The sequence below is a fragment of the Coptis chinensis genome, chromosome 1 (assembly GCF_015680905.1).
Source record: "Coptis chinensis isolate HL-2020 chromosome 1, ASM1568090v1, whole genome shotgun sequence".
NCBI classification, from domain to species: Eukaryota; Viridiplantae; Streptophyta; class Magnoliopsida; order Ranunculales; family Ranunculaceae; genus Coptis; species Coptis chinensis.
The window spans coordinates 84,102,279-84,125,761 of NC_141456.1; the positions used below are offsets into that span (position 1 = coordinate 84,102,279).

Here is a 23,483-nt window from a genome sequence, read left to right on the forward strand (position 1 = left end):
AAGGGAATTATAATCACACACGTCTCATTTTTTTTCATAAAAAAAAAGTACACCCCCGTGTTTATGATTCGAGCGAAATTTTGGAATTCCGAATATAGAGTCGAAATATTGATTATTCCAAAATCAATTGAAATATAATAAAAGTTGAAATTTGATGAATTTCGGTTTTTGGGCTTCTCGGAATTAAGAGAATTCCAAAATCCCGAACTATAGTTATACCTCGCACAAAATCCTCAAAATTTCCGATTTTACTAGTTTGTCCCTTATAAGTCATCAAAAAATACATTTTTTTTTGTTTTTTTGTGTAGTTAGGGGAGTTCTAATTTCCCCAGTAAGAGAGAAATCTTAATTGGCTTATCTAGTTAAAGGTAATACTAGTTAACCGGAAAACACGATGGATGCATTAAAAGCAAGCTAACAAGAAGATGATAATATTGTTATTAATACGTTTTTGTGGAAAACAGATGAAGAAATACACATGTTTGTTAGTTTATTCCACTTTATATTTCTTTTATTTATTTTTTTATTTTTTTTCTGAGATACAAACTAATAAAATTGGAAATTTTAAAATTTTTGTGCATATTGTAATTTCACTCTTTTTGTGAAAAAGATGAGACATTGCTCAAAATTCCCTTGGAGGGCATAGAGAACCAACGCTGGAGCAAAAAATCACTCAGGGCCATTTGTTTTTGCCTCTTATAAGACCTTGAGGTCTTATAACCTCTTATAAGATGTGGCCCAGTGATTTTGGACATTTTTTTGGTTTGTTTTTTGCCTCTTATAAGAGGCATTCTACTAGAAATGTCTTGTAAGAGGCTCCAATTCTATAAGTACTAAAATTAGATCTACTTCAATTCTATAAGTCTTATAACTTGAAAAATGACTCAAACACCCCCGTTCATATATCCCCTCATTTATCTCTTCTTCCATTTTCATTATCTTATTTTTCAAATAACTCAATTACCCTAACCACCACCGACTACCACCACCACCACCACCACTTCCGCCACTGCCACTGCCACCACCACCATCACCACCACCACTACCACCACCATCATTACCTCCACCACCACTACCATCGAACTATTAAGACTATCACCACCACCACTGTGCTATTAAAACCACCACCACCACCACTACCACCGTACTATTAAGACCAATATCATCACCTCCACTACCACCACCACCGTACTATTAAAACTATCACCACCACCGTACTATTAAAACATCCACCACTTCTACTACCACCACCATCACCATGCTATTAAAACCAATATCATCACCTCCACTACCACCACCACCGTGTTATTAAGACCACTACTACTACCACCGCCAATTAAGGTAGTTTCATAAAATTGATATTCTAATTATCAAAATTGATTTGAAACCGAAAATCAAACTATACGTTTATTTCAAATTAATATATTCAAGTTAAATGTGATGTAAAGTAGGGTTATATTTGTCAAATAACGATCTATAAGATGTCATGTATTTGTTTTTTCTATTTTTACAAGTGCTTATAAAAGGAACTTAAAATTAAAAACAAACCACTTTATAAAACCATCTTATAAGACCCTCTTATAACACATGGTCTTATAAGACCCTCTTATAACTGAACCCAAAAAAACAAATATGGTCAGTGTGCCCTTCTCTAATAGTAACATCTTACTGGATGACAGCCTACAACCAAAAGTACATGATGCTCAACCGAATCACATGATGCTCATGCTTTCCAAATTAATAAGTCTTGTGGACCCACTAAATACAACTCCTAACAAATGAAAGTATAACACGCGTGGCAAACAATCATCGGATGTGATGGTCCACTTGACATCATCTCATCATCAGTGAACGAGTACATGCAAGCTCCAACACTCTAAAGTCTCAACAACCTCCCCATTTAATTTGGCAAACGCGTCGAACGATAAGAGACAGAGAGAGAGAGAGAGAGAGAGAATTGTGAGGTGACAATGTGTGTGAATCTAAATTGGTTAGTTGTTGAATTGTTGGTATCAAATTTTAATACGAGGGGACTCCTAATTTATTTGTTTAATTATAGCAAGTTAGCAACACAATAAGTGTCGGCTCTTGGGTTCTGCACGACCACTACTATATATATATATCTATATATATATGTACGTAAGTAGCTATGCTTGTTTCTTTGTTCTCATTCAGTCATTCTCAGTCTCTCTGATTGTTGGGCACGTACTGAGAGCCTGCCAGGTGACTCACTCAACATTTCTATACATCTCCTCTTACCAATCATCATTTCATCAAACTATAAATATGATATTTCCTTTTTGTTTCAAAAATGTTTGTGATCCATGCTACAGAACTGAACAATGTACTGTACAAGTTATACTGAATACATTTCCATTTTAGCAATATCAAAGAACCCAAGAATAACTTTGATACAGTTTTTTCCTGTTTTCCTTTTTCCCCTGCTTTGCTCTTTATTACTTTGCTTTTGTTTGCTTATTAGTACACTTTAGGCTTATTCTCAGTAGAAATAAGAAGGCAGGCTATCTGCAAATTGATATTAAGGATAGGAAAAGAATATAACAGTAAGCTAGTATTATACTATATTATGGTGAGTATATTTTCCACTTTCCAGTTCTGGTTAAGATCATTTCAATGTAATTCTGAATTCTCACTATAAAATTCAATCAAGGGTCATGAGCTGAGCAGAAAATTTTGATCAAGGTTTATTCTCTTGTAATATCCCTGTTACATTGCAATTTAATAAAGAAATGTTCATCTCTTGTTGTTTTATATTTATTATCGTATATTCTGCGATGAACTTTACAGTTTTTGTTAAAGGGATTACTTTGTAAATTTTCAAAGAAGCGCCATGGGATCATGAGAATTAGATCTTGATTTTATTTTTATTTTTTATTTTCAATACAATTTCACTATTTCTGCTTATTAACATCTATGAGTAGAATTATATTGAGATTAGCTTGCTCTATGTTGCTTTTCATATTCTGCTTTCGAATGTGATTTTTAGATGAAGAAATTTTGTACACCTTTCTGATTATGTTGCTGTTCTGCACAGGATGGTGGATACAAGGTCTTATAGATGGTTGCTAAATGCACTAGTCTGTGTACTTATCACAGTGAAAGTGGATGGATTTTATGTTGGAATCACTTATGTTCAAAATGCCATAGCAAAAGGAGCGGGTAAAAGAATTTTAAGAACTTGAGAATTGAATTTCGTTTATTTTTGTCACCTTGATAAAGCTCAATACAACTTGCTATTCAAGACATTCTCTTTTCTTTGACTACTTTTTACTCTGAAATTTGATACATTTTGCAGTTTGCTTGGATGGAAGCCCACCAGCTTACCACATCGATAAAGGATTTGGTGCTGGGATAAACAATTGGTTAGTTCATATCGAGGTCAGTCTTTCATAGCCTAAATCTGTCATATCTACTGATGCCATTCCCGCAAGCAGAAGCCTCAACTGTTAATCAATGTTTCCATGTTGCGTGCTTTTAAACCTTTGAATAATTTTATATGTTCAAGGATCTGAAATATAGTCAACTGGATTACTTGCTAAGGACATGTTCCAAATGGTTACAATTTCAATCTAACATGATTTCGTTCTTCTTCTATTAAGATTATCTTTTCTTTTCAGGGAGGAGGCTGGTGCAACAATGTCACAACTTGTCTTGCTCGCAAGAGCACACGGTTGGGCTCCTCTAACCAAATGGTGGAACAACTTGCTTTCTCCGGAATCCTGCACAACAAGGCAACTTTTAACCCAGGTGATACTCCAATGAAATGGGCTTTAATATCATGTCTGTTAAGCTTTAGTATGTGATTTTCGTCGTCAAAATGTCTAATAATTGGAATCGTGTGCAGACTTTTACAATTGGAACCGGGTCAAGGTCCGCTACTGCGATGGAGCATCGTTCACTGGAGATGTAGAGGCAGTAAATCCAGTGAGTCCTTCCTGCTGGTTCTTTACTGATACCAGACTGTAACATAATTTCAAGTAGGCCGTTATAATTTAATTCCATTGAAGAAGCTTGTTGTCATTGTGCATGTTATCTATGTAACCTACGAATCTGATCAGGCTAACAATCTTCACTTCAGAGGAGCAAGGATTTGGCTTGCAGTTGTTGAGGATCTACTAGAAAAAGGAATGAGAAGTGCTGAAAATGTAAGGCATGTTGTTAGTCTCATCTTTATTTCATTTAATCTATATAGCCCTAACAGGTCAAGAAAATGTCTACAGACTCTTCTTTCAGGTTGTTCTGCTGGTGGATTGACCTCAATTCTTCATTGTGATAGCTTCCGTCGCCTCCTACCTATGGGGACCAAAGTAAAATGCCTATCAGATGCTGGTTATTTCATCAATGCGTAAGCTCAACATGATGAATACCTTTGTTTTGAAAAATAAATAAATAACTAGATAAATAAATAAACAACTATGACAAACAGAGTAAATTTGTCTCTGTCGCGTGAAACTAACTACGACTCTACTGCATGACAGGAAGGATGTTTCTGGGATACAACACATAGAAGACTTCTATAGTGATGTGGTGACAACACACGTATGTTTATCCATGTTAACAGGATTGCTTTCATGATCCTTTTTTATCTTGTCATTGTTCCTTATCCTTGCCATATATCAACAATGATAAGTCCTCATTCACTTACACGGTCGGACCCAAAATAATTGCTTCAGCTGCTTTGGGTCCTGTATCTTTACTTTCAACTCAATGACTTTTGATTTTCCGATACAATGTGATGGCATGATGACATTGCTCTACATTTTTTTGTAGGGATCAGCAAAAAATTTGCCTGTTTCTTGTGCTGCAGGGGTCAAGCCAAGTATGGTAGGTGACTTCCTTGTAAAGCATTATAAAATTTACTTTTGTATTTTTACTTAATCTTTCTCTGTTGTACCGCTGTTTCAGTGTTTCTTTCCGCAATACATTGCACAACATATCCAGACGCCACTATTTATACTGAATGCAGCTTACGATTCATGGCAGGTATAGTTTTCTGCTGTTATTCTGTCTTTGATCCCTAAAACATGAATTACGACTTCCACTTTCTGTCATTTGTATGACCAAGCGTTCATAGCTTGTCTAGTTTTTTTGCAAGGGGTATTCTTTACAAATGGAAACTGTGCTGCTCAGTGCTAGTCCAAAAAGAATCTAGTAACTGGGAAATCAGACAGTTAGGGTCAGTCCATTTTTCGCATGAGCATTGCTTACTAATAGAATGTCTGAGTCAGGCTTCACAGAGTTGTTCACTTGTGCATTTTGAGCTTAGAAAATAGAATGTGGCCAAGTGATATCAACTTTTTGCTGAGCTGTTAAACTGGTCTCAGTACTTGGGACAGAAACAATTCTGACTAGCAGGAACAAAGGATCGTGACAGGTTTTGTTATTAGATGTTATCTAATACCTTTCTTAATATCTAGACAATCAAAATAACTAAACAAAATTTGCATGGAATTTTTAATAAAACACGCCAATACACAGTCTAAACTTGTCAAAATTGACTGACATTACTTAATTAGAACAAGAGGTTAAAATTTACAGCACCACCAAGGTGGTGAATGAATAAATTTTTCTTCTGCTTTTTCATTAAAAGCAGTTCTTCGTCTCATTTTTTGGAACTTACACATGTAAGATTTACTAAGTTCAAGAACTTGTGATATCCAGATTAAGAACATTTTAGCTCCAGGAGTTGCCGATCCACATGGTTACTGGCACAGCTGCAAGCTTGATGTAACTAAATGCTCTCCCACTCAACTCAGTACAATGCAAGGTGACTACTTTTATCTTTCCTTGAATCCTCGTCTCTCTGTAGCCAGTAGCAATAGTGCAATACCATGTGTGATCGTAGGAAAGGGCCATTCACGTAGTTTAAGTACTATATACAAGGAAAAATTGCTTAACAACTTCAGCAATGCTATACGCTAGCTTCATGTAAACTCACTATCCAAGTGGCATTTAGGGGATGATTAAGTACTAAAAGGTAGTTTTCTACTAATTGGTTGCTGAGGGAATGATTACGTACCACCAAGAATGGTTTTCAGAAAGGAAAAAAAAGATAATAATAATAATGTTGTAATTGTTGTATTACAGGCTACAGGCTGGAATTCCTAAATGCTTTGACCGGATTGGGAAGCTCAGCATCAAGAGGCATGTTCATCAACTCGTGTTACGCTCACTGCCAGTCGGAGATGCAAGAGACATGGTTAAGGGATGACTCTCCTATTCTGAACAATATCGTAAGTGACTTCAGCTTCTTCTTCTTTTTTGCCTCTCATTGTTCTTGCCAAGTTGCCAGTGTATGGTGACAACTCTAATTGGCGTTACTATCGTTCTTCTTTTTAATTTTCTTTCCTTCTGTTTGGCAGTCAATTGCAAAGGCAGTTGGAGACTGGTTTTATGACCGAAATCCTTTTCAGGAAATTGATTGTCCATACCCTTGTGACAAATCCTGCCACAACCGTGTCTTTGATCAACAAGAACATCCTGGCGTATAGTCGATTCTTATATACCAGTCGATATTCATTTTTCATTAATCATTATTATGACATTAAAGAGGAAATAAAAAGGAATTAATTATTATTGATCAAGTTATGAAATAAGTGAAGACCACGAAGCATTAAACTGATGTGCATTGTAATAGTGATGATTTTTCAACTAAAATATGATTATATTATAAAGCCCCTTTCTACTGTCAATTGATTATGAGTACTAGTGAAAAATATCAAATATTGTCTTATATGTTTGTTTTTTCGTTTTTTTTTTTCCATTTGAATCGTCCTTGTCCGTGAGCGCAGCGAACTCTTGAGGTCGGTTTTAAAAGTCTCTCTAAAATCCACTTCGTTGGTGTCTGTGCCCCCACCCCCAAACTAAAAAAAACTCCCTCCACATTTTCTCTCCTTCTCTCTCACCTCATCTCACTTCGAACTCTTGAGGTTTGTCTCCAAAAGCCTTGCTAATATTCGGGTTGTCTCCAAATGCCTCGCTAATATTCACTTCGTTTCTGTCTATCTGTATACCTCCCCCCTTATCCTTTCTCTACTTCTTCAGCATACCCAGCCTCTTCTCTTCTCTCTCTTCTCCACTTCCGCCACGCTCACACCCACTGCATAGCAGTAAATCTAGTATGTGATTATACGCTTCTATGCAGTTTTTTCTTGGCAAAACAAGACTAATTAGGAATAAAACTTAAATAGACCAACCACAAAGTTGGACTTTGCAAATGAAGTACGTGGATCTAAGTCTGATAGCCGATTACAGATGGAATCACTCATCACTTCCCACATAATCCAATTTAAAGGTCTCACAAGAGAGGGACTCAAAGCGCTAACACTCAGTCGACACAAATGTCTCTTGCCCACAAATGTACACAATATAATAGGCTAGGTACAATACGAGTGTGTGGCTATTTGGAAGTGTAATTGAAATTGTGTACTGAACTAATTCCTCTCTGGTTCCCCACTCTCTACCCACATGAGCACCGTGAAAATTGAGCCTTCCTTAATGGACTGATGATGCATATAGTTGTGTAGTGTGTTCCTTTCGGCAGGAACTTAAGACTATAGTATCAAGCACTTCCTTGTACATTCTTGAGCCAACAGTTCAGTATTGTGTCTTGGTTTCCTCAGCGGACATGCCCAATGTTCTTCCCCTCGGCTCAGCACACACAAGAAAAGCTTAGGTCGTTCTGATTTGCATTTTAAATCCTGTTCTCTCTAGAGCAGGTCAATCAGAGCTATTTTCATTTATAAAACTGTGAGTACAGCTTTATTAATTAGTTAAGTGTAAGACAATATTTCAACATCTAGAGGGAAAAACTAACCATAAAGATGTCACGATACACCAGCCGACTATGGAAGTAGTACACCAGCCGGATAAAACAGGTGGGCGGGAAATGTTTTTTGTGTTTTTAGGAGTGCTGGTCCAGACAGAGGGAAATGCGTTGAGCTTGAAGCATGAGAGTTCTCTGAGATGGATCAGACAGCAACAAAGGGAGTCTAAGCTTAAGCCAAGGAGCCTCACTACGCCTATCATGGGTCCAGTGTATCTTTTATTTTAGTACTTTTTATTTGACCTGGCTTCTAAAAGCCAAGGATGAAAATACATCGCCCTCGTTGTAATATTTATTTATTTATTTATAATATATCTCTACTTGCATGCAAAAAAAAAATGGAAGTAGTACACAAGCATGCTTGGGAATGTTTGGAAGTTGGAACATGTCAATCACATTAACGAAAATTGTGATATTCTAACCAGTAGAGCCAATGAAGGGGTAAGGATCCGGGGGCATACAGACTTCAACATCTCCTTCTAGCATCTGAGACATCTTCTTCATGGAAGGCCTTAAAGATGGTATTGGGGAATAACAATACCAATCGATCCCCACTACACAGATAACTTGTAATATGAATACACTACTACTCCAGACAAATTCTAAATATCCACTACAACCAACCTAACATGCCCAACTCTCTAAACAACTATCAACAACAAATAATAATGTAAAAAAGATAAAACATACCACAACACAAAGATGTAACGTGGTTCGGCCAATGCTGCCTATTTCCACAAGAGCTAATTCTTTTATAACGTGGGAAGGAATATTACAATCACTTTTTCAAGTCTCTCCACCTTACTAGATCACTCCTATCTTTTTACAGGCTTTTCTCTCTGCAAAGGTCATCTCTCAATTTTGATCTCTCTCAAAATTGGGTTTCTTTTTCGTGACTTTTGTGTTAGATTTTCCCAAAACCATGTTCTCTATTTATACAAAACACGTTGTCTCGTAGTTACTGAAAAATAGAAATTCTGACCAATTTGAACCTGAGCGCATGCACGCCCTCAGACAAGCCATTTTAAGTCGCGTGCGCCCTTTTCGAATTCTACAAGAAAAAGTCCAGTAACATTGTTTTGGAAAAACTGAGAAAAAAAACTATCTTCTTTTTTCTCCAAGGCACCCTTGGGCAAAACCATTTCCGAGTTTTCGCTCGCTCAAACTTCTTCACGCAAACACCACCGGATTCTTTCCCTCTTCCTCATGTGAAGGATAACTCTAACAATCTCCCCCTCCCGAACAATGAGGGGGGATACCTCCATGCAATTTCCAAATCAACAGAAGTGTGCAACCATTCCGGCGGTAGCACAACAAACATCAAACTAACCTTTCAGTAAGACTTTGGTCATCCGACCTGTTCTTGTCGGTATGGATCTTCTCAATACACAAATGCTTGTCTTCGAGTATTTCTCTAATCCAATGATAACGCCCATGTATGTGCTTGGATCTAGAATGAAAACTCGGATTCTTGCTCAAATGAATGGCGCTCTGACTGTAACATAGAACTACAAACTGTTTCTGTTTAGCCCTAGTTCATCAAAGAACCTATTCATCCATAACATCTCTTTGCAAAACTCAGTGGCTGTAATATACTCGGCTTCTGTAGTAGAGAGGGCAACACACTTTTGCAACTTAGATAGCCAAAAAAGTGCTCCCCCTGCAAAAGTAAACAGAAAACCAGAGGTGGACTTCATCGAGTCAACATCACCTGCCATGTCTGTATCAGTGTAGCCTTCAAGTAAGAGCTTACTTCCACCAAAACACAAACACGCTTTCGAAGTGCCCTTGAGATATCTCAATATCCACTTAACACCTTCCCAATGCTTCTTACCCAGATTTGACAGAAATCGGCTTACAACACCAACGACGAAAACATTATCCGGTCTTGTACACACCATTTCATACATCAAGCTGCCCACTGCGGATGCATAAGGAATCTTTTCCACCTGACTCTGCTCATGCTCACCCTTTGGACACATCTTTTTGGTCATGCAGAACTTGCCACCAAGTGGACAACTGACTGGCTTCGTTGGATCCATGTTGAATCCCTTCAACACCTTCTTAATGTAGCTTTCTTGAGAAAGCCACAATTTCCCACTCTTTCTGTCATGAATGATCCGCATCCCAAGTATTTGCTTTGCTTGACTCAAATCTTTCATCTCAAAGGACTTACTTAAGTCTTTCTTTAGCTTGGATATCTTGTTGATGTTCGGGCTAACTATCAACATATCATCCACATACAACAAGAGCACTATGAAATCCCCATATGGAAATTTCTGAACAAACACACAATGATCGGAAGCAGACTTCTTGTATCCTTGCTTCACCATAAATGAATCAAACTTTATGAACCACTGTCTCGGTGCCTGCTTCAACCCATACAAGCTCTTTATCAGCTTGCATACTAGGTGCTCCTTGCCTTTGACCTCAAACCCCTCTGGCTGGTCAATGTAGACATTTTCTTTAAGGTTTCCATGAAGAAAAGCTGTTTTGACATCTAGTTGCTCAACTTCTAGGTTCATACTTGCGGTCAGACCCAATACCACCCTGATAGAAGTCATTTTAACTACAGGAGAGAAAATTTCATCAAAGTCAATACCTTTCCTTTGACCGAATCCCTTCGCAACAAGGCGAGCTTTATGCCTTGGGTGTGGATTATTCTCCTCATGCTTGACTTTGTAGATCCACTTATTCTTGAGAACTTTTTTTCATTTCGGTTTCTCAACTAACTCATAAGTGTGGTTCTTATGCAAAGAATCCAACTCATCATGCATGGCCTTCAACCACTTCTCTTTGTCTGTACCTTCAAGAGCCTCTTGATAGTACATAGGTTCTCCACCATCAGATAGTAAAACATACGTATGTGGTGGATACTTGGTTGAAGCTAGTCTCTCTCTGTCGGACCTCCTTACCCTATCTTCTTATGGCTTAGGAGGATGCACTTCTGCTTGCTCAGGTGGTGGTTCATGCACTTCATCTGCATCTTATATATCAATAAGTTTTATCCCATCATGAGTAATAGGATCATCATCATGAGCTTCAAACCCATGGTTCTTTGCATTCTCAATGCTTTCTACACATTCCATAGTTGGAACTTCTGGTTATGAATCAACAAGATCATTAGTGAAAGCTTTTAGCTTCTCACCATCCCCAAAGTTTGCTAAGGTTTGGTCTTCCAAGAACACAACATCTCGACTTTGGATTACCTTCTTGTTAATCGGATAATATAGTTTGTAGCCAAACTTCTCATCCCCATAACCCAGAAAAATGCACTACTTGACTTTGTCATCAAGCTTGGATTTCTCATCCTTGGGAATATGAATAAATGCCCTGCACCCAAATACCTTAAAGTATCCATAATCAACATCTCTGCCTGACCATACTCTCTCTAGATAATCACTATTCAGAGGCTTTGACAGCGATAGGTTGATCACATGTACGGCTGTGCTCATTGCTTCTACCCAGTAACTTCTCGATAACTTAGAGTGAGACATCATGTATCTCATCCTCTCTATAATGGTACGATTCATCCTCTCGGCTATACCATTTTGTTGAGGTGTCTTGGGAACGGTCTGCTCATGACGAATCCCATGACTCTTGAAATACTCTTCAAACGGCCCTATGTACTCACCCCCATTATCTGAGTCAATACACTTCAAAGGCTTCCTTGTCTCTTTTTCCACCATGCTATGGAAAATCTTGAACATGCCAAGTACTTCATCCTTGGTCTTCAGACTATATGCCCATATCTTTCTTGACACATCATCAATGAAAGTCAAGAAGTACAAAGCTCCCCCATGGGACTTTACTTTCATAGGACCACATAAGTCAGTGTGAACTAGCTCAAGGACATTGTCCTTTCTGTGAGATAGGAATCTTTGGAAAGACATGCTATGTTGCTTTCTTACCAGATAGTGAGTACATCTATTTAAATGCGTACCTTTGATGTCTGGCAAGGCCTTTTGCTTGGCAAGAATTTTCATGTCCTTTTCGCCCATATGGCATAGTCTCTTATGCCATAGCTCGATGAAGCTTCTTTTTCTGCCCCATTTTCTTCTACTTTACACAAACTAGCCTGTGTCTTATAAAGAGAGCAAGTTTTCTTCCTTTTGGCTGCTATAATGGAACCTCTGCTCAGTTTCCATACCCCGTTACCAAACGAGTTTAGAAAGCCATCATCATCTAATTTCTCAGCGGAAATTAAGCTTAGCCGAATGTCAGGGACATGTCTTACATCCTTGAGTTTCAAGGTGTAGCCAACATTGGTTTCTACATGAACATCACTAATGCCTATTATTTTGGAGACTCCACTGTTACCCATCTTTATCACACCAAATTCACCACAGCTGTAGGTAGTGAAAAAACTCTTGTGCGGTGTGACGTGATAGGATGCTCCGGTATCTACCACCCACTTTGTATCCTGGCATGAGGTATAAACACAACACTCACCACAATCTGACACAATCCCCACTAGATCATCGTCTGCTATTGCGGTAGTATCTCGGCTTGTGCTTCCGTTCCTCTTTACCATGTCTTCATGTACGCAGTTATTCTTCTCATCCCTCTTCAGTGTTCTATACTCATATCTGAAGTGACCCCTTGGTGGAACAATAGTAACATTGTCTCTCTGCCTTAGGAGTTCTAGCTTCACCCCTAGATTTGCTTCTACCATCACCTCTAGAATAAGATGGTTTTCTGCTCTTACCTCTCCCCCGCTTCTCTGTGACAAAAATCTCTGAGTGAGAGGAGCTGCTTCGTGAACCCCTTCTTGTCTCCTCATTCAACAATGCCCGGTAGCCATCTCCATGGAAATAACTCTATCTTTAGCGGCTTTGTTAAGAGAAACTGCTAATGTCTCCCAATTGTCGGGTAGAGAGGTTAATAGGAACAAAGCCTCAACTTCATCACCCATATTAATCTTCATCAAATACAACTGATTGATGGTATTCATCACTTCATTAAGATGCTCAGACATTGAAGAACCTTCTTTGTATTTTGTGTTGACAAACTTCTTAATGAGCAGTACTTTGTTTCCGGCCGAATTCCTCTCATAGAGGTCTTCAAGTTTCTTCCACAAGCCAAAAGCAGTAGTCTCTTGGGATACATGGTGGAAGACACTGTCGTCAATCCACTGTCAAATGTACCCTATTGCTTTTCTGTCAAGCTTGTTCCACTCAGCCATGACACTTGCTTCCGGTTTTACTCCCCCATTCTCAATGGGTTGTGCAAAGTCCTTGCAGTATAGCAAGTCTTCCATCTTGGCTTTCCAAATAGTGTAGTTTGCTTTATTCAGACTAATCATGCGAGTGTTCATAGAATGGTCCATCTTTACAAGTTATTTAAACTGAAATCTTCTCTCAGGAATTTTGTCAAACACCTTCCGAGCAAAATTTGGATAACAACCTAGGTTAATCTAACCTGGCTCTAGCTTGATACTACTTGTTGGGGAATAATGATACAAATCGATCCCCACTACACAGATAACTTGTAATATGAATACACTACTACTCCAGACAAATTCTAAATATCCACTACAACCAACCTAGCATGCCCAACTCTTTAAACAACTATCAACAACAAATAATAATATAAAGAAGATAAAACATACCACAACACAAAGATGTAACATGGTTCGGCCAATGCTGCCTACTTCCACCAGTGCTAATTATTTTATAATGTGGGAAAGAAGATTACAATCACTCCTCTCAAGTCTCTCCACCTTACTAGATCACTCATCTCTCTTTATAGGCTTTTCTCTCTGCAAATGTTATCTCTCAATTTTGATCTCTCTCAAAATTGGGTTTCTTTTTCGTGACTTTTGTGTTAGGTTTTCCTAAAAACCATGTTCTTTATTTATACAAAACACGCTGTCTCGCGATTACTGAAAAATAGAAATTTTGGTTAATTTGGACCTGAGCGCGTGCGCGCCCTTTCCGAATTTTGCAAGAAAAAGTTCAGTAACATTATTTCGGAAAAACTGAGAAAAAAAACTATCTTCTGTTTTCTCCAAGGCACCCTTGAGCAAGACCATTTCCGAACTTTCGCTCGCTCAAGCTTCTTCACGCAAACACCACCGGATTCTCTCCCTCTTCCTCATGTGAGGGATAACTCCAACAGATGGATCATCCTGTATACACCAAATAGCAACCTTGACCAGCCTCTCCAAACTCTCACTGTGGTATTCTGCATCTTCGTCATTTTTCACCAGAAGATGTAGTGTTCTTTGGACACAACATTCATATGCCCAATCTGACAAAATTTCAACATCTTCATCCCCCTCTTCCAACTCAACATATTTCCTGTAGCAAATGATCTCTAGTAACATGGTACCAAAACTATACACATTCACCTTAGCTATGATTGCCATGTTCTTGAACCACTCAGGGGCCACATACCCTCTTGTTCCTCTGATGCCTGTATTAGTTCGAGTCTGATTACTCTTCAAAAGTTTAGCCAATCCAAAGTCTGATATTCTTGCAACATAAGAGTCATCCAAAAGTATGTTTTGAGGCTTTATGTCGCAATGGATGATTTGCCTCTTGCATTCTTCATGTAGATATGCCATACCTCGAGCAACCCCAAATGCAATTTGAATCCTTTGCTGCCATTCAGGCCTTGAACTTCCGAGGAAGAGAAAGCTTCCTAAGGATCCGTTCACCATTAACTCATACACCAGAAGTCGGTGAGTCCCCTCATCACAGTACCCTAGTAGTTAGCCTAGGTTCTTGTGATTGGTTTGGGCAATGGCGTCCTTTAAATTCCTTATCTTTCCCTTCCACTAACTTCTCCAACTTTTTAACAGCAACAACAACAACACTTCCAGTTTCTGAGTTTAGCATGCCTTTATAAACTACTGCAATAGTGCCTTTGTCGAGTTCTTTTTTGAACCAACCAGTTGCTTCTTCGAGTTCTTTATATGTGAACAATCGTTGGTTTTCTCCAACTCTACCAATATTTCGCTGTATTTTAGAGTGTTTCTTACGGAGTGCATTGTTGGAAACCAGAAAGATTACCAATAATATGTTTAGAAAAATAGAGCTGCCCAAAACAGTTGATCCAGGCACGATCCAATTGTTTTGATTTGTATTTTGCTTTTTGTTATTTCTAGATAAGTCTGGAGAGGGAGCGTGATCAATGGAAAAATTACCTACTTTGATGAGAGGCTTTCCTTTGGAACCAGGAACTTATTAAAAAAAAAAAATCTAATATTTCTCTACAACCAACAACCAACCTAACTTTCTAAGCAATCAATAACTATCACAAACAAGTAATAATAAAGCAAATAAAGTAAAGCATACCATAACACAAGATGTAACGTGGTTCGGCTAATGATGCCTACTTCCACAAGAGCAAATCCATTTATAAGAGTGAGAAGGAAGATTACAATCACTCCTCTCAAGTCTCTCCAAACTTACTAGATCTCTCTTCTTTCCTTACAAGCTTTTCTATTTGCAAGGTTTTCTCTCAATTTTGGTTGCTCTCAAAATTGGGTTTCTATTCAAGATTTCTGTTACTCAAACCAAACTTTAGTTTTATAGTAATCTAAAATTTCAGCACGTTTGTAAAATTTTGGTTCCAAACGACATGCTAATGTCGAAATATCAAGTCCCGAACAACATGCTGAGGTCGGGCTGATGTTGCTCCAAACAGTCTGTGCAAACAGTGGAGACTTAATTTCAGGAGTACTAATTTCGTATGACGCGGCTGGGTTGTTTAAACTTATTACCCCATGATATGAGCAGACCGTTCAAAACTCGATTCTAGTAGCATCAAGTTCAAACAGCATAATCTGGTCGCTCACACTTCTTCTCAAATTGTGTGGTGAGGTCATCTAGCTCAATGGTGAGGGACCCCAACAATCTCTTCCTCCCGAACCATGAGGGGGGTACTCCACACATTCCTAAATCAACATGCGGAGTGTGCTACCATTTGGGCAGTAACATAACAAACATCAAACTTGCCTTACGACAAAACTTTGGTCATTAAATCCGACCTATTCTTATCGGTATGGATCTTCTCAATGCACAACTGCTTCTTTTTTAGAACTTCTCTAATCAAATGATAACGCACATGTATGTGCTTGGATATAGAGTGAAAACTCGGATTCTTGCTCAAATGGATGACACTATGACTATCACAAAGAACAACAAATTGCTTCTGCTTTAGAGCAAGTTCAATGGTGAGCTGCTAAATTGGGCTGCTAAGGGCATCTCCAATGGAGAGTGTATATATACACCTCCACATAAGTGCCACATAGGTGCCGCTAGGATTTTATGACCCCTCTCATACCCCTCTCATACACTAATAGTTTCCATACCCAAAATGGTATCCAATGCAATAAAGCTTAAGAGTTTGTAAAATTAAAAAAATGAGAAAAAACGGCAGTCAAAGTCCATCGCAAGTGGTTTAACTAAAAATGAAAAAAAACACACGTCACTTTGAGTAACGTCCGTGGTTTACTTAAAACTGGCCCAACCAATAAATGACGGTCTTTGCCCGTCGCAAACATTACAATTCTAAAAAATAAAATAAAATAGACGTGAGTTTAAGTGATGCTCGAATTTCTTTTTAATTGGGACGTTACTTCAAGTGATGCCCGAGATGTTTATTAACTAATAGTCGGATGGGGAATTCCCCACCGCCTCTATTAACTATTAGCTTATCACCTGGGATTTACACTCCCATTGGAAACATGTTTTTGACATTTAGAGTGTAAATTTTACACTTTAAACAATTTACACTAATGGGGGATGCCCTAAAAGGTGCCACATAGGCTTTTTAGCTTGCCCAGCCAAATTAGGTACTCCAAAATCAAAAAACCAATCCAATCACGATTTCTATTTTGAAGTGCTAAATGATACGGACGGCATAGTTTCTGCCATCTGTCTATTATTTTGTAACTTAAGTTGATTTTTTTTTGATGGACGACACAGTTTTTGCCGTCTGTCAAAATTTAACACACGGACAACAAAAACTATGTCGTCCATCTCCTGAACTTATTATAGCAGCTGCTAGCGAAGGTTTTAACTTTGGCTGGGTTTTTTACTCCTTCCAAATTTAAGACCCTTTAGCAGCCCCATTGGAATGACATTTTTGTGGTTGGGGTGCTACATTTGCCTTTAACAGCTCATATAGTCCCCATTGGACTTGCTCTTAGCCCTAGTTCATTAAAGAACCTCTTCATCCATAGCATCTCTTTGCAACACTCAGTGGTTGCAATATACTCAGCTTCTGTAGTGGAGAGGGCAACACATTTTTGCAACTTAGATTGCCAAAAAACTGCTCTCCTGCAAAAGTAAACAGATAACTAGAAGTGGACTTCATCGAGTCAACATCACCTGCCATGTCTGCATCTGTGTAGCCTTCAAGTAAGGTTTTACTTCCACTATAACACAAACACGCTTTGGAAGTGCCCATGAGATATCTCAATATCCACTTAACACCTTCCCAATACTCTTTCCTTGGATTTGACAGAAATCGGCTTACAATACCAATGACGAAAACAATATCTGGTCTTGTACACACCATTGCATACATAAAGCTCCCCACTGTAGGTACATAAGGAATCTTTTGCATTTGACTCTCATACTCACCCTTTGGACACATATCTTTGGTCATGCGGAATTGGCCACCAAGCGGACAACTAACTGGCTTCGTTTGGTCCATGTTGAATCTCTTCAACACCTTCTCAATATAACTTTCTTGAGAAAGCCACAACTTTCTACTCTTTCTATCATGAGTGATCTGCATCCCAAGTATATGCTTTGATTGACCCAAATCCTTCATCTCAAAGAACTTACTCAAGTCTTTCTTCAGCTTGGATACCTTGTTGATGTTTTGGCCAACTATCAACATATCATCCACATACAACAAGAGCACTATGAAATCCCTATATGGAAATTTTTGAACAAATACACAATGATCGGAAGCGGACTTCTTGTAGCCATGCTTCACCATAAAGGACTCAAACTTTATGTACCACTGTCTCGGTGCCTGCTTCAACCCAAACTAACTCTTTTTCAGTTTGCATACCAGGTGCTCCTTGCCTTTGACCACAAACCCCTCTGGCTGGTCCATGTAGACATCTTCCTGAAGATCTCCATGAAAAAAAAGCTGTCTTAACATCTAGTTGCTCAACCTCTAGGTTCATACTTGCGGCCAAACCCAATACCACCCTGATAGAAGTCATCTTAACTACAGGAGAGAAAATTTCATCAAAGTCAATACCTTTCCTTTGACCGAATCCCTTTACAACAAGGCAAGATTGCGCCTTAGATGTGGATTATTCTCCTTATGCTTGACTTTGAAGATCCACTTATTCTTGAGAACTTTTCTTCCTTTTGGTTTCTCAACTAAGTCATAAGTGTGATTCTTATGCAAAGAACCCATCTTAGCTTGCATGACCTTCAACCAATTCTCCTTGTCTGTACCTTCAATAGCCTCTTGATAGTACATAGGTTCTCCACCATCAGATAGTAAAACATACGTATGTGGTGGATACCTGGTTGAAGCTTGTCTTTCTCTCTCAGACCTCCTCACCTCATCTTCTTGTGGCTCAAGAGGATGCACTTTTTCTTGCTCAGGTGGTGGTTCATGCACTTTATCTACATCTTCTATCTCAATAGGTTCAATCCCATCATGAGCAATATGATCATCATCATAAGCTTCAAACCTATGGTTTTTTGCATTCTTAATGCCTTTTGCATCTCGTTCCATAGTAGGAACTTCTGGTTCCAAGTCAACAAGATCATCAATGAATGCTTCTAGCTTTTCACCATTCTCAAAGTCTGCTATTGTTTGGTCTTCCAAGAACACAACATCTCAACTTTGGATTACCTTATTGTTGATCGGATCATAAAATTTGTAACCAAACTTCTCATCCCCATAACCTAGAAAAATACACTAGTTGGCTTTGTCATCAAGCTTTGATCTCTCATCCTTGGGAATATGAACAAATGCTCTGCACCCAAATACCTTAAAGTATCCATAGTCAACATCTTTGCCTGATCACACTCTCTCTGGATAATCACTATTCATAGGCTTCGAAGCTGATAGGTTGATCACATGTACGGTTGTGCGTATTGCTTCTACCCAGTAACTCCTTGGTAATTAGAGTGAGACAACATGCATCTCATCCTTTCTACAATGGTATGGTTCATCCTCTCAGCTATACTATTCTGTTACGGTGTCTTGGGAACTGTCTGCTCATGACGAATCCCATGACTCTTGTAATACTCTTCAAATGGCCCAATGTATTCTTCCCCATTATCTGAACGAATACACTTCAAACGCTTCCTTGTCTCTCTTTCCACCATGCTATGAAAAGTCTTGAATACACTGAGAACTTCATCTTTGGTTTTCAAACTATATGCCCATATCTTTCTTGACGCATCATCAATAATAGTCAAGAAGTACAAAGCTCCCCCGTGGGACTTCACTTTCATAGGACCACATAAATCTATGTGTACTAGTTCAAGGACATTCTCCTTTCGGTGAGAAGGGAATCTTTGGAAAGACACCCTGTGTTGCTTTCCAACCAAACAATAAGTACATTTATTTAAATGCGTACCTTTGATGTTTGGCAATGCCATTTGCTTAGCAAGAACTTCCATGCCTTTCTATGCCATATGACACAATCTCTTATTCCATAGTTCGGTGGAAGCTTCTTCTTGTGCCACATTTAACTCTGCTTTACACAAACTAGCTTATGTCTTGTAAAGCGAGCAACTCTTCTTCCTTCTGGCTACCACAAAGGAACCATTGCTTAGTTTCCATACCCCATTGCCAAACGAGCTCTGGAAATAATCATCATCATCTAATTTCTCAGCGGAAATTAGGCTTAGCCGAATGTTAGGGACATGTCTTACATCCTTGAGTTTCAAGGTGTAGCCGACATTGGTTTCTACATGAACATCACTAATGCTTATAATTTTTGAGACTCCACTGTTACCCAGCTTTACCACACCAAATTCACCACAGCTGTAGGTAGTGAAAAAACTCTTGTGCGGTGTGACGTGATAGGACGCTCCGGTATCTACCACCCACTTTGTATCCTGGCATGAGGTATAAACACAACACTCACCACAATCTGACACAATCCCCACTAGATCATCGTCTGCTATTGCAGTAGTATCTCGGTTTGTGCTTCCGTTCCTCTTAACCATGTTTTCATGTACACAGTTATTCTTCTCATCCCTCTTCAGTGTTCTATACTCATATCTGAAGTGACCCTTGGTGGCACAATAATAACATTGTCTCTCTGCCTTAGGAGTTCTAGCTTCACCCCTAGATTTGCTTCTACCATCACCTCTAGAATAAGATGGTTTTCTACTCTTACCTCTCCCTAGCTTCTCTGTGACAAGAATCTCTGAGTGAGAGGAGCTGCTTCGTGAACCCTTTCTTGTCTCCTCATTCAACAATGCCCCGGTCACCATTTCTATTGAAACGATTCCATCCTTAGCGGCTCCACCAAAAGAAACTGCCAAAGTTTCCCAACTGTTGGGTAAATAGTTCAATAGTTACAAAGCTTTAACTTCATCACCCATATGAATCTTCATCAAATACAGCTGATTAATGGTATTCTGTACATTATTAAGATGCTCAGACATTGAAGAACCTTCTTTGTACTTCGAGTTAGCAAACTTTTTAATAAGTAGCACTTTGTTGCCTATAGACTTCCTCTCGTAGAGGTCTTCTAGTTTCTTCCACAAGCCAAAAGCAGTAGTCTCTTGGGATACATGGTGGAAGACACTATCGTCAATCCACTGTCGAATGTACCTAATAGTTTTCCTATCAAGCTTGATCTACTTAGCTGCGGCTATTGCATCTGGTTTTACTCCTCCATTCTCAATGGGTTGTGCCAAGTCCTTGCAATAAAGCAAGTCTTCCATATTGGCTTTCCAAATAGTGTAGTTACCTCTATTCAGACTAGTCATGTGAGTGTTTATAAAATGATCCATCTTAACAAGCTATTTCAACTCAAATCTCCTCTTAGGAATTTTATCAAACACCTTCCGAGCAAGATTTGTATAACAATCTTTGTGATTAATCTAACCACGGCTCTGATACCACTTGTTGGGAAAAACGATGCCAATTGATCCCCACTAAGATAGCTTGCTCTTGGACAATCTACTATTCCAAAGAAAAATCTAATCTTTCATTACAACTAACAACCAACCCAACTTTCTAAGCAATCAACAACTATCACAAACAAGTAATAATAAAGCAAAGAAAGTAAAGTATACCACAACATAAGATGTAATGTGGTTTGGCTAATGATGCATACTTCCACAAGAACAAATCCTTTTATAAGAGTGGAAAGGAAGATTACAATCACTCCCCTCAAGTCTCTCTAAACTTACTAGATCTATTTTCTCTCCTTACAAGCTTTTATTTTTGCAAGGGTTTTCTTTCAATTTTTGTTGCTCTCAAAATTGGGTTTCTATTTAAGACATCTATTACTCAAAACCTAACTTTGGTTTTATAGTAATCTAAAATTTCAGCGCGTTTGTGAAATTTCAATTCCAAACAACATGCCAATGTCAAAATATCAAGTCCCAAATGACATGGTGAGGTCGGGCTGATGTTGCTCCAAACGGTCTGTGCAAACCATGGAGACTTAATTCCATGAGTACTAACTTCGAACGACGTGGCTGGATCATTCAAGCTAATTATGCCACGATGTGAGTAGACCGTTCAAAACTCGATTCCAACAGCATCAAGTTCATACGGCACAAACGGGTAACTCACACATCTTCTCAAACGGTGTGGTGAGGTCGTCCAGCTCAATGGTGAGGGACGCCAACAATAATTGTAGCTGCACAGAAACAATCACCTAGGCAAGTTTCATGGAACCAGTCATCATTGACAGACTTGAACCACTCATAGTCATTATGGAGAAAGTCTGTGCTCGGAAGTGCTTGCATTTCAAAACCTTGGATTAATTTCCGTTCACCTATCTTACACCTTTGTGCCGCAAAGGTTTGTACACATCCTCCGAATGTGTTTTTCAGATCAGTGTATCTATATCCAGGTGGGCATTTACATTTAGGTTTCTAATCTTGATCTATTTTGCAATAACTATTATACCCACAAACTCCAGCGGCACCATAATATCCATGGTCTAATTCACAGATATTGCGTGGTAAAGACAATGAAATAGGCCATGACTCAGATCAGGCCAACTTCCATTGAGTGGGGATGTTTTTGGGTATGTGTATTGCCTTAGAACACCATCAAAATCTAGGATGGCTCTTTGGTAGTAGTCTCTGGCTGAATTGGGTCTCCCAGATGATACATATATGTACATGCTTCTATTATTCAGAGTTAGATAAATAGAAGCAGATTGGTCGAATACCAACTCTGAACCTTCAGTAGTGGTACTTGACCAATAGGCACTATAAAAACCTTCTGTCGGACGAGTCATGGTGCGAAGAACAATATTTCCGTCTTCTCTTAAGATAAACTCGTGTCTCTTAATAGTGTAGTCCTCCTCGATTAATCGTGACGAAAGTTTGTTGCCAATCCGTAGTATTTGAGAAGGCAACATGGTGTCAGTTGGATTATCAAAGCTCGCCCATTCAATGGTAGATTATGTGGTAGTCAGCACAAAGTTCCCTGTGTTGAGCATTGCAGCATTGGTATTGTCTATTGCTTGAGGTTTCCAAATCTCTGTTCCACTTTGTGTTCTAAGAGAAAAAACTGTGGTGAGAAAATATTGTCAAACCGATATTTCAGCCCGTGATTTCATAACTAACTTGAAATGTCTCTGTGATAGTTTCATATGTTATAGGTTTGTGTGGGAGGAAAAGGAGGAAGAAGAAGATGGACACACGTCATGATTTGATTGGGTAAAAGCTAACTGACAGCACTATATAAAGACTGGATGAGGAAGAAATGATTCATTCAAACATTCCCATAAAAATTATTGTAAAGTAGAGAGAGAAAGAGAGAAAATAGAGTGATTGTAAAACACCATTGTTATCTAATAAAAAGCTTCAGTTTACTTCATCTTAACTCGTCAATTCAACTTCATTCAAATCATAATCCAATCTCAGCAATCCTAGTTAGTATCCATAGATCACTACTTAGAAGACCACATTGGTGCCGTCCGTGGATCAAAGATAAGAAAAGATATTTTATTTTATTTTTCTTTGAGATCGAATCTATTTTCTTTGAGTGAGTTGTGGTAAAGAGTAATCGTCCGTGCTAGCTTGAAAAGATCAAATTTCAGTTTTTTCTCCCTTTGGTGTACCATCTTGTTAATATGTTCGGTGAGTTGTTGATTAATGGCTCCTAGTAAACGTGCGCCAACTAGTAAAAGTGTAGTAAATGAAGCAAGCACATCAAAGAATGAGGAAAGAAGAACTAGGCGTTCAATAAGCAGATTAGTAGAAGAAGTGCATGAGGAAGAGGTTTTGTTGCAAATTCTGTTAAACAAGTTTAAGGAGCTGGAAAAGCAGAACAAAGCTCTGATAGTAGAAAACAAAGTTGTAAGGGAAGAAAACAAGAGGCACATGGTGGAAGATATGTATGAGAAAGATGGGGCTGAATCGAGTTCAGGCACCCCAGTGGCGAAGAAGAGCCATATCAAGGAAGGGAGAAAAAGCCACGCACCTCAAAGAAGTACAGTCGG

General features: G+C 38.7%; 1 protein-coding gene and 1 pseudogene across 5 annotated transcripts; one reads left to right on the forward strand and one right to left on the reverse strand.

The window, feature by feature from the left end:
• The first annotated feature begins 2,056 nt into the window (after positions 1 to 2,056).
• LOC147525530 (pectin acetylesterase 8-like) lies at positions 2,057 to 6,713 on the forward strand. Of its 4 annotated transcripts, none has more exons than XM_086607910.1 (13): positions 2,057 to 2,223; positions 3,056 to 3,180; positions 3,317 to 3,399; positions 3,639 to 3,768; positions 3,866 to 3,945; positions 4,080 to 4,166; positions 4,242 to 4,366; positions 4,500 to 4,560; positions 4,792 to 4,845; positions 4,927 to 5,004; positions 5,683 to 5,788; positions 6,109 to 6,254; positions 6,384 to 6,713. In XM_086607910.1, the coding sequence occupies exons 2-13, from the start codon at positions 3,057 to 3,059 to the stop codon at positions 6,510 to 6,512; spliced, it is 1,203 nt and encodes a 400-aa protein (XP_086464036.1). In that variant the 5' UTR covers positions 2,057 to 2,223; position 3,056; the 3' UTR covers positions 6,513 to 6,713. The 4 variants fall into 4 exon arrangements, with proteins under 4 accessions (XP_086464036.1, XP_086464030.1, XP_086464045.1 ...); XM_086607904.1 differs by lacking the exon at positions 2,057 to 2,223 and adding an exon at positions 2,262 to 2,344; XM_086607919.1 differs by lacking the exon at positions 2,057 to 2,223 and adding an exon at positions 2,338 to 2,590.
• LOC147525531 (G-type lectin S-receptor-like serine/threonine-protein kinase LECRK2) lies at positions 5,569 to 22,397 on the reverse strand (annotated as a pseudogene). The gene is made up of 4 exons (XR_015205537.1): positions 22,072 to 22,397; positions 20,187 to 20,344; positions 13,972 to 15,017; positions 5,569 to 8,369 (listed from the first exon to the last, which is right to left on the reverse strand). The product of XR_015205537.1 is annotated as a G-type lectin S-receptor-like serine/threonine-protein kinase LECRK2 (transcript).
• Between the last annotated feature and the right edge of the window lie 1,086 nt (positions 22,398 to 23,483).

Coding starts and splice junctions, on each gene's coding strand:
- LOC147525530 (XM_086607904.1), top strand. Junction 4,167..4,241: donor GAATGAGAAGTGCTGAAAAT/GTAAGGCATGTT, acceptor AAATGTCTACAG/ACTCTTCTTTCAGGTTGTTC. Junction 6,255..6,383: donor CTCCTATTCTGAACAATATC/GTAAGTGACTTC, acceptor TCTGTTTGGCAG/TCAATTGCAAAGGCAGTTGG.